Source organism: Nicotiana tomentosiformis, chromosome 1, assembly GCF_000390325.3.
Source record: "Nicotiana tomentosiformis chromosome 1, ASM39032v3, whole genome shotgun sequence".
In the NCBI taxonomy this organism is placed as follows: domain Eukaryota; kingdom Viridiplantae; phylum Streptophyta; class Magnoliopsida; order Solanales; family Solanaceae; genus Nicotiana; species Nicotiana tomentosiformis.
In genome coordinates, this window is record NC_090812.1 from 144,466,331 (window position 1) to 144,479,585 (window position 13,255).

The 13,255-nt window shown below is 40.5% G+C and overlaps 1 protein-coding gene across 1 annotated transcript; it reads left to right on the forward strand.

Annotated features, from left to right (window-relative positions):
- The first annotated feature begins 5,096 nt into the window (after positions 1-5,096).
- On the forward strand, positions 5,097-5,874 carry LOC138910793 (uncharacterized). Its single transcript, XM_070202025.1, has 3 exons — positions 5,097-5,310; positions 5,411-5,668; positions 5,741-5,874. The coding sequence occupies exons 1-3, from the start codon at positions 5,097-5,099 to the stop codon at positions 5,872-5,874; spliced, it is 606 nt and encodes a 201-aa protein (XP_070058126.1).
- Positions 5,875-13,255: the final 7,381 nt, after the last annotated feature.

Genomic DNA, 13,255 nt, shown 5'->3' on the forward strand with positions numbered 1-13,255 from the left:
AGATATGATATGAAATGAATGAACATGACTGAGTATGAAATTACAATGTAAGCAAATAACTCAATATCAGTAATGACCATAGTGGGTCCCAACAGAATAAGCATGTAGCCTAGATATGATTTCTAACATGGATCACATCTCAATAGCTCTAGAACGTAGAGATTTCATGGTTACAGATAAGCTCAGGTAACTACACAGTACCACAGAAATAATGGAGATACGATTCACATGGTGCACGCCCACATGCTCGTCACCTAGCATGTGCGTCACCTCAACAACAACACATATAACACGAAATTCGGGGTTTTATACTCTCAGCACCAAGTTTAGAAGTGTTACTTACCTCGAACAAGCCAAACGATGCTCCTCAATGCCATCCCGCGCGTACCAACCTCCGAACGGCTCGAAACTAGCCAAAAACTACTCAAATACATCAAATAAAGCTATGTTCCAAATGATAAAGGTCGAATCCTTAATCAAAAGCCCAAAATCGGCCAAAAGGTTAAAACCCGGGCCCGCGCCTCAAAACTCAATGAAACTTACAAAATCCGACAACCCCATTCAATTACGAGTCCAGCCCTACTAGTTTCACTCAAATCCGACTCCAAATCGATGTTCAAAACTCAAAAATTCACATTATGAAACTTTAGGCAAAACCCCCAAATGTTCTCTTTACATTCATAAACCAATTACCAAAAACGAAGATAGATTCTTGGAATATAATCAAAATCAAGTGTAGAATACTTACCCCAATCCTTGTGATGAAAATTGCTTCAAACATCGTCTCAATCTGAGCCCCAAATCTCAAAATATCATAAAAGAGCCAAAGCCTTGAAATATATAGAGTCTGCCCAGCAATCTCGCATTTGCGAACAAAAGGGCCGCTTCTGCGGCCTCGCATTTGCGAGCCAATTCCCGCATCTGGGGATCCACACTCAACAGCCAGCCCTCGCACCTGCAGAACTTCTTCCGCTTCTGCGCCATCGCAGGTGCTAGCCAAGGGTCTGCATTTGCACTCTTTCCGTTTCTGCGATCAGCACCACCGCTTCTGCGGGGCCGCAGATGCACCCCAATTTCCGCTTCTGCGATTTTCCTCACCAAGCTCTCCCTCGCTTCTGCGACTAATTGTCCACATCTGCATCTATTCTTTCGCAGATGTGGAAGCACCAGAACCAACATACCTTCATCAATGCAACATGAAACAAAAATGATCCGAACCTCGTCCGAAACTCACTCGGGTCACTCGGGACCCTGTCCAAATATGCCAACAAGTCCCATAACATAATACGGACCTACTTGAGGCCTCAAATCACACATAACAACATCGAAGTGAAAAATCACACCTCAATTCGAACTAGAATGGACTTTGAACTTTAAACTTCCAAAACTAGCGCCGAAGCATATCAAATCAACCCGGAATGAACCCAAATTTTGCAAACAAGTCCCAAATGACATAACGAAGCTATTAAAATTCCCGGAACCACAATCCGAACCCGATATCATCAAAGTCAACTCCCAGTCAATCTTATGAACTTTCCAAGCCTTCAAATTTCCAACTTTCGCCGATTAACGCCGAATCCTTCTAGAAATATCCAAATGCAAATCCGGGCATATGACCAAGTTCAAAATAACCATACGAACCTAAAGGAATCATCAAAACTCTGTTCTGGGGTCAAATTCACAAAAGTCGAACTTGGTCAACTCTTCAATATTAAAGCTTAAAGCTTAAATTATGAAATTCATTCTTCCAAATCAATTCTGAATAACCTGAAAACCAAAACCGACGATTCACATAAGTTATAATACATCATACAGAGCTACTCATGCCCTCAAACTACCGAGCAAAGTGCAAATTCTCGAAACGATCGGTCGGGTCGTTACAACAAGAATGGAACACTTCCGAAAGGCTGAAGACTATGAACTATGGACCATATTGAACCAAGGTCATTTGATTCATACTATACAAAATGCACAAAATGAAACAGTTTCTAAGGACCCCTATTTGTGGCAGCAGAATGCAAAGGCTAAGAAAATTCTTATTTGTGGACTTGGTCCTGATGAGTTCAATAGAATATTTGTGTGCTCTAATGTGAAGCAGATATGAGATGCAATCCAAACTGCTCATGAAGGAACAAACCAATTAAAGAGATTAAGAATTGAACTACTCATGAGAAACTGTGAGCTTTTCTCCATTAAGGAGTCTAAGCCTTTCCAGGATATGATAACTAGGTTCACTATAAAAACCAATGAACTGAAATCACTTGGAAAGGTATTTTCCTCAGAAGAGTTGGTTAGCAAAGTTTTAAGAATCCTTCCAGCTTTATCGGAATCAAAAGTCACTGCAATCTAGGATGCCAAGGAATTGGACAAAATATCACTTGATGGGTTGGTTGAAAACTTAAAAACTCATGAAATGAGAAAGATAGAACTGCGCAAGGAAGAACCAAAGAAGGATAAGGACTTCGTTCTTAAAGCGTCTGAGGATGATGAATCTAACTATGATGATCTTGATCTAGCAATGTTTGCCAAGTTCAAGAGGTTCATGATAAATTCCAAAAGTGCATCCAAGAGAGAGACCAGTAGTAAGCCCAAGCAGATCGACAAAGCCAAATATGATGGGTGATACAAGTGTGGCAAGCTAGATCACATGGTCAAGGACTGCCCAATGTGGGAAATGGAGTGGAGGAAAGAACAAGCTGAAAAAGAGAAACGGGAGAAAATGAGAGAAAAGGGTTCCAACAAAGGAAAAATCCTAGGCAAAGGATTCACTAAAGCAATGAAGAAGGCATTCTTGGTAGCATATGAGTAGAGTGGAACTGATCAAGAGGAAGAAAAGGAGGATGAGGCTATAAGTCTCTATGTTGTAACTGAGGAACACCAAGCTGTAAAAACAAAACCCCCAGTACAACTTGGAATGCACATTGGAAGACCTACTTTGCTTGATGAACACCACTATGATGATTGCAAGCTACGTATGGAAACATTTCTTTAGGCTACTGACTTTGACCTATAGGTAATTGTCAGTCATGGACCAATTCTCCCAACCTGATTAGATAGTGAAGGTAACAAGTGCAACAAAAGAGAAGAGGAATATGATGAGAAAGATCGTCAGTTAGTTTAGAAAAATGTTAAAGCAAAGGACTTGCTCTATAGAAGCATGTCTAGAAACACTCTCCTCAGAGTATCCTCTTACATCTATGCTCATAATATATGGAAAACTTTGGAGACAGACTTTGGAAATGAAAACATCGAAGTGGGTTTGATGGCGATTGAAGAATCCAAAACAGAGGAAGAAATGATAGGAATGATGGCCATGAGTGATTCAAAAACTGAAGATGAAGCAAACCAGGTAAGTGTATCTGACTTGAAAGAAAATATTCATGCTATGTCCAAAAAATAATTGATGGTCATAATTGTGACCTTAATGAATGAAATGGATAAAATGAGTACTGGAAATAATCAGCTAATAAGAAACCTTTCTTGTGGCAAACTTGATATCAAAGAGCTTGAATCTGACAAAGCTAGTTTAGAGAAACAGGTCAAAGACCTTAAGAACCAGGTTCTTGAGCTTACTTCTGAGAATGAGAAGTCTCCTAATATACATGGGAAAGAAAAAATGAGTGATCTGTAGGATAAACTTGAAAAGGAATTAAAAATTGCTAATGATAATCTTTGTGATGCTGAATGTAGAATTAAAGTCCTACATGGAAATCTAGAAAAGGCTAATTACGAACTCTCTAGACTAAGCAAATGACATAGATATTCTGATGCCTTGAATTGGCTGAATAAAAACTGTAGCTCTAACAAATCTGGAATTGGCTACAGAAAACCTGTCCCTAAGTTTGACCCAAAGTATGTTGGAATTTCTGATAATAACATGTGCACTCATTGTGGAAGAGTAGGACACTTTAGAGATACATGTCCTGCCATAATTCATGCTCAGTTTAGAAACACCTTTGGTATTGCTAAAAATGTGAAGAAGGAAGAGGAGCCAAAGGTTAATCCTCCAGTCCATACTAAGTGGATTAAGGTTAACAAGAAAATAGCTTCTAATCCTCCCCCCTTCTGGGTAAGAAAGGATCTGATTAATCCATTTTCCAACAAAAAAAGGACCCAAGCTTGTTTGGCTTCCCAAAACTAACTTGTGAATTTTGGTGCAGTCTAAGGTGAGAGAAAATAATCAGGACTGGTATCTAGACAGTGGATGCTCAAGACATATGACTAGAGAAAAGAAAAACTTTCTCTCACTGACAACCTTCCAAGGTGAGAGTGTGTCATTTGAAAATAGGAAAAGGGCCAGATAATAGGTATTGGAAAGGTTGGCAAGTCACTCTCTCATGCTATAGAAGATGTGTATTACATGGTAGGTCTTAAACACAATCTTCTTAGCATCTCGCAAATGTGCGACAAAGGAAATAAGGTAAAATTCAATTACAAAATTTGCACTATCACTAAGCTTGATACTGATGAAATTGTGTTAAAGGGTAAGAAACATAATAATATCTACAAGATATCGATTATGTCACTTCCCTAGAGTGAGAACACATGCTTGAGTGTAGTGGAAGATTATCCATTGCTATGGCATAGAAGACTGGGACATGCCAGTCTCTCTTAACTTAACAAGTTGGCAGCAAAGGACTTGGTCCTTGGGCTACCTAAAGTTTCACCTCTAATAAGGTATGTTATGCCTGTGTTAGAGGGAAACATGTTAGGTCAGCCTTTAAATACAAGAAGTTTGTAAGTACTTCTAAATATCTGGAACTCCTTCACATGGACCTATGTTGACCAATGAGAATAAGGAGTAGAGGTGGTAAGATGTATGTGTTTGTGATTGTTAATGACTTCTCTAGGTATACATGGACTTTGTTTTTGGGATCCAAAGATGAAACCTTTGATGTATTCTGTGTATTTGTAAGAATGATTCAATAAAAGCTAGGATGTAATGTTTTAAGTATAAGAACTGACCATGGAATTGAATTTGAAATTTGAAATTCCTTGAGTTCTGCGGCTCACATGGCATTGACCATAATTTCTCTGCACCTAGAACTCCACAACAAAATGGGGTTGTAGAAAGAAAGAATAGATCCTTAGAAGACATGAGGAGGACCATGTTGATTGCCAGTGGACTTCCTAAGATATTCTGGGCTGAGAAAATCAATACTGCTTGCTACCTGCTAAATAGATGCATGGTCAGACCCATTCTTGATAAAACTCTCTATGAGTTACTTCGAGGAAGAAAACCTAACATCACTCACCTGAGAGCCTTTAGGTGCAAATGTTTTGTGCATAATAATGGGAAAGAAGCTCTAGGTAAGTTTGATGACAGAAGTGATGAGGGAATTTTCTTATGTTACTCTCCACATAGTAAGGCCAATAAGGTTCTTTAATAAAAGAATTATGTGTTTGGTAGAAAATATTCATGTTATTTTTGATGAATCTAACAATTTGGCTGAGAAAGATTTGTATGAGGAAGATTATGACATAGGATTCACTGGTGATGGAGATACAAAGAAATCTGATGAAGATGGATCTAAAAACCACAAGGAAAGTGACAGAGATTATGAGGAACAAGAAGAAGAAAGAACTACTCTAACTGCCGACCAGACTAATGAAGCCACACCTACTGAACCTGCTACTTTGGGTCACTCCTCGGGTGAATCTTTTCCAGGTATACATATCAGACCATAGAAGCATCAAAGCTCACATCCTCTTGAGAATATCATATCTGATCCAAATGCAGGGGTGCAAACCAGGTCTTCTATAAGAAATCTGTGTGCACTCACAGCATTCCTCTCACAGGTTGAACCTAAGACCATCAAAGAAGCTCTAAAGGTTCCAGACTGGATCATAGCCATGCAAGATGAGCTAAATTAGTGTAAGAGAAGCAAGGTTTGGCACTTGGTACAGAAACCCAAGAATAGAACTGTCATAGGTACCAGATGGGTGTTCAGAAACAAGTTGGATGAACAAGGAAATATCACAAGGAACAAGGCCAGACTGGTGGTGTAGGGATACAATCAAGAGGAGGGCATTGACTATGATGAGACGTTTGCACCTGTAGCTAGAATGGAGGCTATAAGAATGCTGATAGCTTTTGCTACCCACATGGAGTTCACTTTATACCAGATGGATGTAAAGAGTGCCTTTTTGAATGGTTACCTGAAGGAGGAAGTATTTGTCAAACAACCCCTTGGATTTGAAAGTGAAGAATTTCCTGACTATGTGTTCTAACTCGACAAAGCTCTTTATGGACTGAAACAGGCTCCAAGATCTTGATATGAAAGGCTCTCAAAATTTCTCTTAGCCAGCAACTTTGTAAGAGGAAAGGTGGACAACACTCTATTTCTAAGGAGCAGAGGGAAGAATATTCTGATTGTGCAAGTGTATGTTAATGACATTATCTTTGGGGCCACCAATGAATTAATGTGCAAGGAATTTGCTGAGATGATGGGAAATGAGTTCGAAATGAGCATGATGGGTGAATTGAAGTTCTTTATGGGGCAGCAAATCAAACAAACACCTATTGGAACCATGATAGATCAACAGAAATATGTCACAGAATTACTGAAGAAGTTCAACATGGACTCCTCTAATTCTATTTATACCCCCATTGCCATTGCAAGAAAGCCGGAACTTGATGAAGAAGGGAAAAGTGTGGAACAGAAGCTATATAGAGAAATGATTGGGTCACTGTTGTACCTCACCACAAGCAGGCCTGATATAGTGTTTAGTGTGGGATTATGTGTAAGATTTCAGGAAAATCCCAAGAAATCTCACCAGAAGGTTGTCAAAAGGATACTAAGATGTCTCAAGGGGACCCCTGACCTATGTCTAGGGTATCCCAGAGGCTACAACTTTGATCTAGTTGGTTATGCTAATGCTGACTATGAAGGTTCTCATATTGACAGGAAAAACACTTTAGGAACAAATCATTTTCTAGGTTCTTGTCTAGTGTCTTTGGGAACCAAGAAGCAAAGCTTAGTGGTCTTATCTGTAGCTGAGGCTGAATATGTGGTTGCAGAATCCTACTGTGCTCAGTTACTATGAATAAGACAACAACTAAGGGGATATGGTATATTTTTTGATTGTGTTCTCATTTTCTGTGATAACACCAGTGCTATAAACATTACTAAAAATCCATGTCAGCACAAGAGAACAAAACACATTGACATTAGGCATCACTTTCTCAGAGACAATGTTGAAAAGGGGAATATCTCAATTAACTTTTGTAAAACTGAAGATCAAATTGCTGATATTTTTACTAAAGCTCTGAGTACATGATCGCGTCCAAATGCACACCTCTAAACATGCTATGAAATGGTCGATTGCAATTATAGTAACCCAATGAAGAGTCGAGGTCGAATCCACAGGGAACTAGATGGGAGTTAGGGGTATATATTCTAATGCGTGAAATTAAATTATCTTAATTTGCACTTCCACAAAAAAGGGTTTGTTTCTATTTCTAATTTTACACTAAAGTTTGTAGAATAAAGAAATAAGACTAGGATAGTTATTTTTGATATTTTTCAAATTGGTAAAAAGCCTAGGGTTGTGACCATTATATATGTGTTTGCCTAATGGGATAAAGACCTTAATGCTTGTTTTGTTGATTAGGGTATGTTATAGCTATCAACTCTTAATTACCCACTCAATTCCTCTCGGTCAGAGAGTGGTTTGCCCAATTTGTCTTTCTCAAAACCAAATTGGTATCACACAAAACAGTTGATAAAAGCTCAAGTCGGATTATTACTATCTCTAGGTTCAACCCTTTAATTGGATTAATCAATCTATTGATTGACCCAATTCCTTGTTAGCCAAGTTTTCCTAGACTAGGTCGTTGTTTCTCAAGTAGAGACTAAGTCAAATAGGCATGAACAAATATTTGCAACCATTAATTTCACAAATTAAATCTTGAACTACGCTAAATAACAAACACCCAATCATAAACAAGCACTAACTTAATTACCCATAAGGTTAACACACTAGGGTTGAGTCACAATCCTAGTAAACATCTAGCTACTCATGCTTGGGTTTGAAGAAGAAGAAGAAGAATAAGAAGAAACACTAATTAAACTCATAATTTAAGCTTAAAATAATAAAATCTATTATAAAATACACCAAAATATAGTAAACTTTCAAAAGTGGCAAAGAAAAATGGCTACAGCACTTGCTGAGCCAAAACTTGACCTAATTTTGTGAAACTCTTCTATTTATACAAGTCTGAAAATCTCGAACAAAAATGCCCCTCAAGAGGTTCTACGACCGCACAATTCCATGTGCGGTCCGCATATATCTTCATCTTGCAGGAGCTGGGATTCTGCGGCCGCGAGGCAATATTTCTACGGTCCACAGATTTAGCACTACAGCCGCAAGGCACTCTTTTGCGGTTCACAATAGTATGATTGTGGTCGTAAGATAATCTTCTGCGGCCACACAAATCTTGTGCGGCCGCAATTTGAGAAAACTCTGGACTTGGCTTTTTGTCAACTCACTAATCTTGGATCTTAACCCAGCTTTTGCGGCCGCACAATTCATGCGCGGTCTGCAATTTGCTCAGAAATATGCTGAGTTTTTATTCCTTGATTGCGGCCGTAGATGGAATTCTGCGGACTGCATAGTGTAAGATTCTATGTCTTTTATTGCCTTGTGTTTAGACTACTCTTTTTTGAGTCGAATTTCATATCGGGAGTCCAACATCTAGCAATCCTGCATTTTTGCACATTTCATTAGTTTCGGGAGCTCAATTTCAATGCTTTTAGACTAAAACAAAAGATAAAAGGCGGTAATAATTAGTCAAAATCCCCACTTATCAACTCCCCCAAACTTAAGTCTTTGCTTGTCTTCAAGGAAATAAAATAGTTCCCACCTCCACAAGTTAAGGGTCATTTCAGCCAGTATAAGGCAAGCCATTCACACATCAGTTGGGACCAACAATTACCCACACTACTTATGTATTATCAACAAGGCGACAAGTTAAACATTCATGCACATATACTTCTAATGTGACACTTGAGCATCAAGAGTTGACTTTATTCATCAAGGAAGCTCGCTCTCTCATGTAGATCATTGTGGTTCCCAAACTCCTCCTCCTCTACTCTCCGTTTGCATAGCTCACTTAAGAATTTTTGCACTTAATCCAAAGATTTGTGAAAGGTTCACTCATCTCTCTCAAGAGAATGTCGTAAGTACGGCTTCAAGTACCATAGGCTTGCCCCTCATGTAGATTGCCACCAATGTAAGCTCACTCGGCTTGAAATCAAGTAGGGCTTCTTTCGGGATGTAATGAAGGCTTTTGGATTAGGGTTGGATATGTTTTTAGCCAATTGTTTCACAAGAGTGTTAAAGAAATCTTGAGTGCCAAGAGAGGGTCACGACAAAACAAGTAAAGGCTTGTAACATGGTTATCAAATGAGAAAGGCTCGAGGCTCAAATGGGTTGACTAGGGATAACAACATTGGTAGGCAATGGAAAATTCAAACGGGCCAAGGAAAGCCTACAATCACTTCTCAAGCCAAGCAAAACTTAAAATTTCACCTTGAAACACATTCGGGGAAAGTTCTAGACCTTTCGCACGGGTACTTGGACTAGCAACAAAGCATTTCGTCCCTCACACAATTAAATTGTTAAAGAGGATAGAGTCAAGGGCCCACAACGATCACATTCAAGATTGAAAATCACTATGGTTCGATCAAACCACTCGATGGTTGCCTAAGTCAACACAAGAGTCACAAAGTCACTAACTAGAGCTATTTCTTTCAAAAACCTTGTTTCTAACCATAAGCACGCAGTTAAATGTATTGGTACCAAATGAAGCACGATTGACTCTTCGAGCATGATTCAATTAGGTCTTTCTTTTCATTACTCCTAGTATTATTACCTAAACACAAAACGAACCCATTCACTTAAGAAGGTTGTCACGCCATCCATCGTTGGGAAGAGTCACCCGGTTCACACAAAAACTACCCTTGGAAAGAACCATGACATTAAGAAAACCAAAGGTTTATTATCTACTAAAACATAAAAAGAAGCTACTAAATCAAAAAGAAGCTACTACATTAAACACTAACCAATAAGAAAATAAACATAAAGAAGCTACAAAGTAAAAGCTATTGAAAGCATAACGAATATACATAATATGGGAGAAGGAGAAGATATATACATAATGAGAGAAGAAGAAAATAGTATCAAGTTATTAAAAGCCAAATGTCTCAGAATCAACAAATAAGATCAAATAAACTCCACCTCCCTGAATAAAAATAAGCATTGTCCCCAATGCTTAACAAAATAAGAGTAAATGAAGGGTACGAGTGAAGAAGACTCCCTATGGCTCCTTCGACATCTCTAAGTCCCCAGCAATGTCACCACCCTCAATCTCTTCCAACTGCATCTCGTCATCCTCAACTCTGGGAGTGACTGGGTTGGTGAACATCTGACACACTACCTCGGCAGTGTCGGCCGCAAAGTCTGGCTCCTCAGACTAGCTAGTTGGTGCCACCGGTACTGTTGGTGCTGTAGGATCTGGGCCTGGGTGGTGTGGGCTAATCAGCATGTCAAATGGAATATCTCCGGATGCAACAAGCTTGGTAACCTGTCTCCGGAGCTTGTCCACTGACTTCTTGGAGGCCTGGGACTTTCTCATCTTCTTTACTTCTTTGCCCAGCTCTTCGATTACTGACATGTGTTGTACCAAAGTAGCCATGATCGTGTTCTGGTTGTCCAGGAGCTTCATCAATGTCTCTTCAACTGATGGGGGGAATCTGAGGTGCCGGAATAGAAGATTGTGCTGCAACAGTACAAGATGAGTCAGACAACTTTGTAGTGGCTATTTGCATCCAGTTGTTGAGGCTCGTCAATGTCTGGGAGGCTCGCCGCACAGAAAGTGGAGCAGTAGGCATGGGCACCGGCTTCAAATCTGAGGTGGAGCCTGTGACATAAACTGCTGTAGGAACTGAGGATGGTGGTGGAGGCATGGCTGCTACACTAGATGAAGGCTTGGCCGAAGTGGATGGAACATCAACTGCCTCTGCAACTACCATCGATGGATCATCAGACTGGCCTGTGGTGGTAGATGGCTGACCCTTTCTCTTAGGGTTGTGTGTATCCATCAATGAGTACCATGAGAAAGGCTTCTTTTATCAAAGTCCCTCGGCTCTACCCTTGTATCCGTGAGATACTCTGTAATGGTGTTGGGATATGGGTAGGATGTGTCATCTTGCCAGGCGACTACAGAGATGTTGGCCGACATCACAGTACCCACATCGATATGGTACCAGGCCATGATGGAAGTAACTAGAACTACCCGAGGGATCAGAAGATATGTCTCATTCTGGCACGGGTCTAGTCTGCTGCATACAAAGGTTTGCCATCCCTTTGTCTCAAAGCTTAGAGTGCTCCTGTGAATAGAAACCCTTGTAGTGATCCATGGTGGTGGTGTCCCAGGAGCTGCTAGAATCTCTGCTAGCCAACGATGAGCTGCATCTCCAAGTGCACATTTCTATAAGTACTCTGTGGGCTCAACATCATCAAATCCCAAGTAGGTGTTCAATGAGTGCTGATCAAATCGCGCCTTGAGGTTTCTCACTTTTGTCACCTTTGTCCCTTTCTTGATATGCGCCACATTGGCGTAGAATTCCTGGACAAGGTACTCCTTAGCATCCACCACACTCTGGGTAAACCACATCCAACCTTTGTTTTTTCTAAACTGCCTCAACACTGCCAGGTTATACCTCTCAAGATCTTTCAACTTAAACTGCCGCTCAAGAGTAAGCGACCTCACTGGCCACCACTCACGGAAGCTGGTGAAGGCAGCTGAACTGACAAAACAATCCTCCCATATCTCTTTTTTCTTCGACCTCTCGAGGATAGTAATAGTAGCATCTCCTCCTCTACCATCATCGGGGATGTCCTGAACTGATGTCTCAGGTGCCTCAGGGGCAGGTGTAGTAGATGGCTCAGAATCCTGACTAGCACTTTTCGATCCCTCGGAAGTGCTATGAGATGTGGACAACTCGTCCCTGAGCTGATACCTCTCTCGCGTCCTTGACTGGAAAACCGACTGCTCATGTACAGAGGATGAGTTTCCATTTGATGCTTCCCTAGATGGGGCATAAGAACTTGTCTCGGAAAGGTCTGCATCTCTCACTCTGCCGACTGCTATTTTCCTTCTGATCTCAGGCTGTTGGGCACTAGGTAAGGGTCTCTTCCATCGTCCTCGAGAAGGGTCACCCCTTCTTTTAGAAGTGTCGCCTCTGCCTCAAGATCGCACCATTTTCTGTACCAAGTAAAGGTGATTGTTAGTTGCAGTTCAAGTTAAAAAATGCAATGCATGTAAGGACACACCAGAAGATACAGTGAGGAACACAGTTGAAAATGCTTGCAGGGTAGGGATTTGCAGTCCGCACATTCTTGATTGCGGCCGCAGAAAGGGCCTTGCAGACAGCAGAATTCTCTTTTTGCGGCCGTAGTTGAGGATTGTGGTCCGCACATTTTATCTTGCAGCCGCAAAGCAAAGAACTAAATCATGCCAACTCTCTGATGACAGAGAATTGGCTGATGTGCGGTCTCAATATGTGTTTTGCGGACCGCACATTTTGGTCTTGCGGACGCACATTGAAGTACTAACATGCACACTCTCTGAAGATAGTAAAATAGCTGTTTTGAGGCCGCTATGGAAATTTTGCGGTCTGCACATCTTTTATTGCGGCCGCAAACTCATGCTTGATTACAGGTTCCCTAGACCCAATTTCTGCGGACCGCACAATTTCTTGTGCGGCCGTAGATTTCAGACAATTACGAACAAGCAGGCAATTTTATCTAGGGCTTGTAATTTTTGCACAAATTTGACATGGACACAACGTACAAACATGAAAATCTAGTTACTCAGTCCTCAATTAGCAAGTACTAGTTGACCTACTACAGATTTAACCCCACAAGTATGTACAATTAGATTCAATAGACAAGTGGCCTAAAGTTAATTAAAAAGCTATGAATCAAAATAAAAATTGAAAAATCTAACAAGTAATTGAAGCATACCAGATAAGAATGAGTGCAAGAAATGAGTGATCAACAATTGCTAGGCCTGTCGGCAATTGATTTAAGAATATATTTTAAATTGGTGCAAGTTTTGTGCTCAGAGAGGGAAAAGGGGAACAATGGCCCTAGCCCCTCTATTTATACCTATCGATTTTGCCAAGGGAAAGAGAAGCGAGTGTGGCCATAGAATTCGAATTGCAGTTTGCACTCTGTTACCTGGGGG

Excerpts from the sequence above, each read along its gene's own strand:
- LOC138910793 (XM_070202025.1), top strand. The coding sequence starts at position 5,097 with ATGAGGAGGACCATGTTGATTGCCAGTGGACTTCCTAAGATATTCTGG. Across the intron at positions 5,311-5,410 it reads TAATGGGAAAGAAGCTCTAG|AAAATATTCATGTTATTTTT; the intron begins GTAAGTTTGATG and ends TGTGTTTGGTAG. Across the intron at positions 5,669-5,740 it reads CTCGGGTGAATCTTTTCCAG|GGGTGCAAACCAGGTCTTCT; the intron begins GTATACATATCA and ends ATCCAAATGCAG.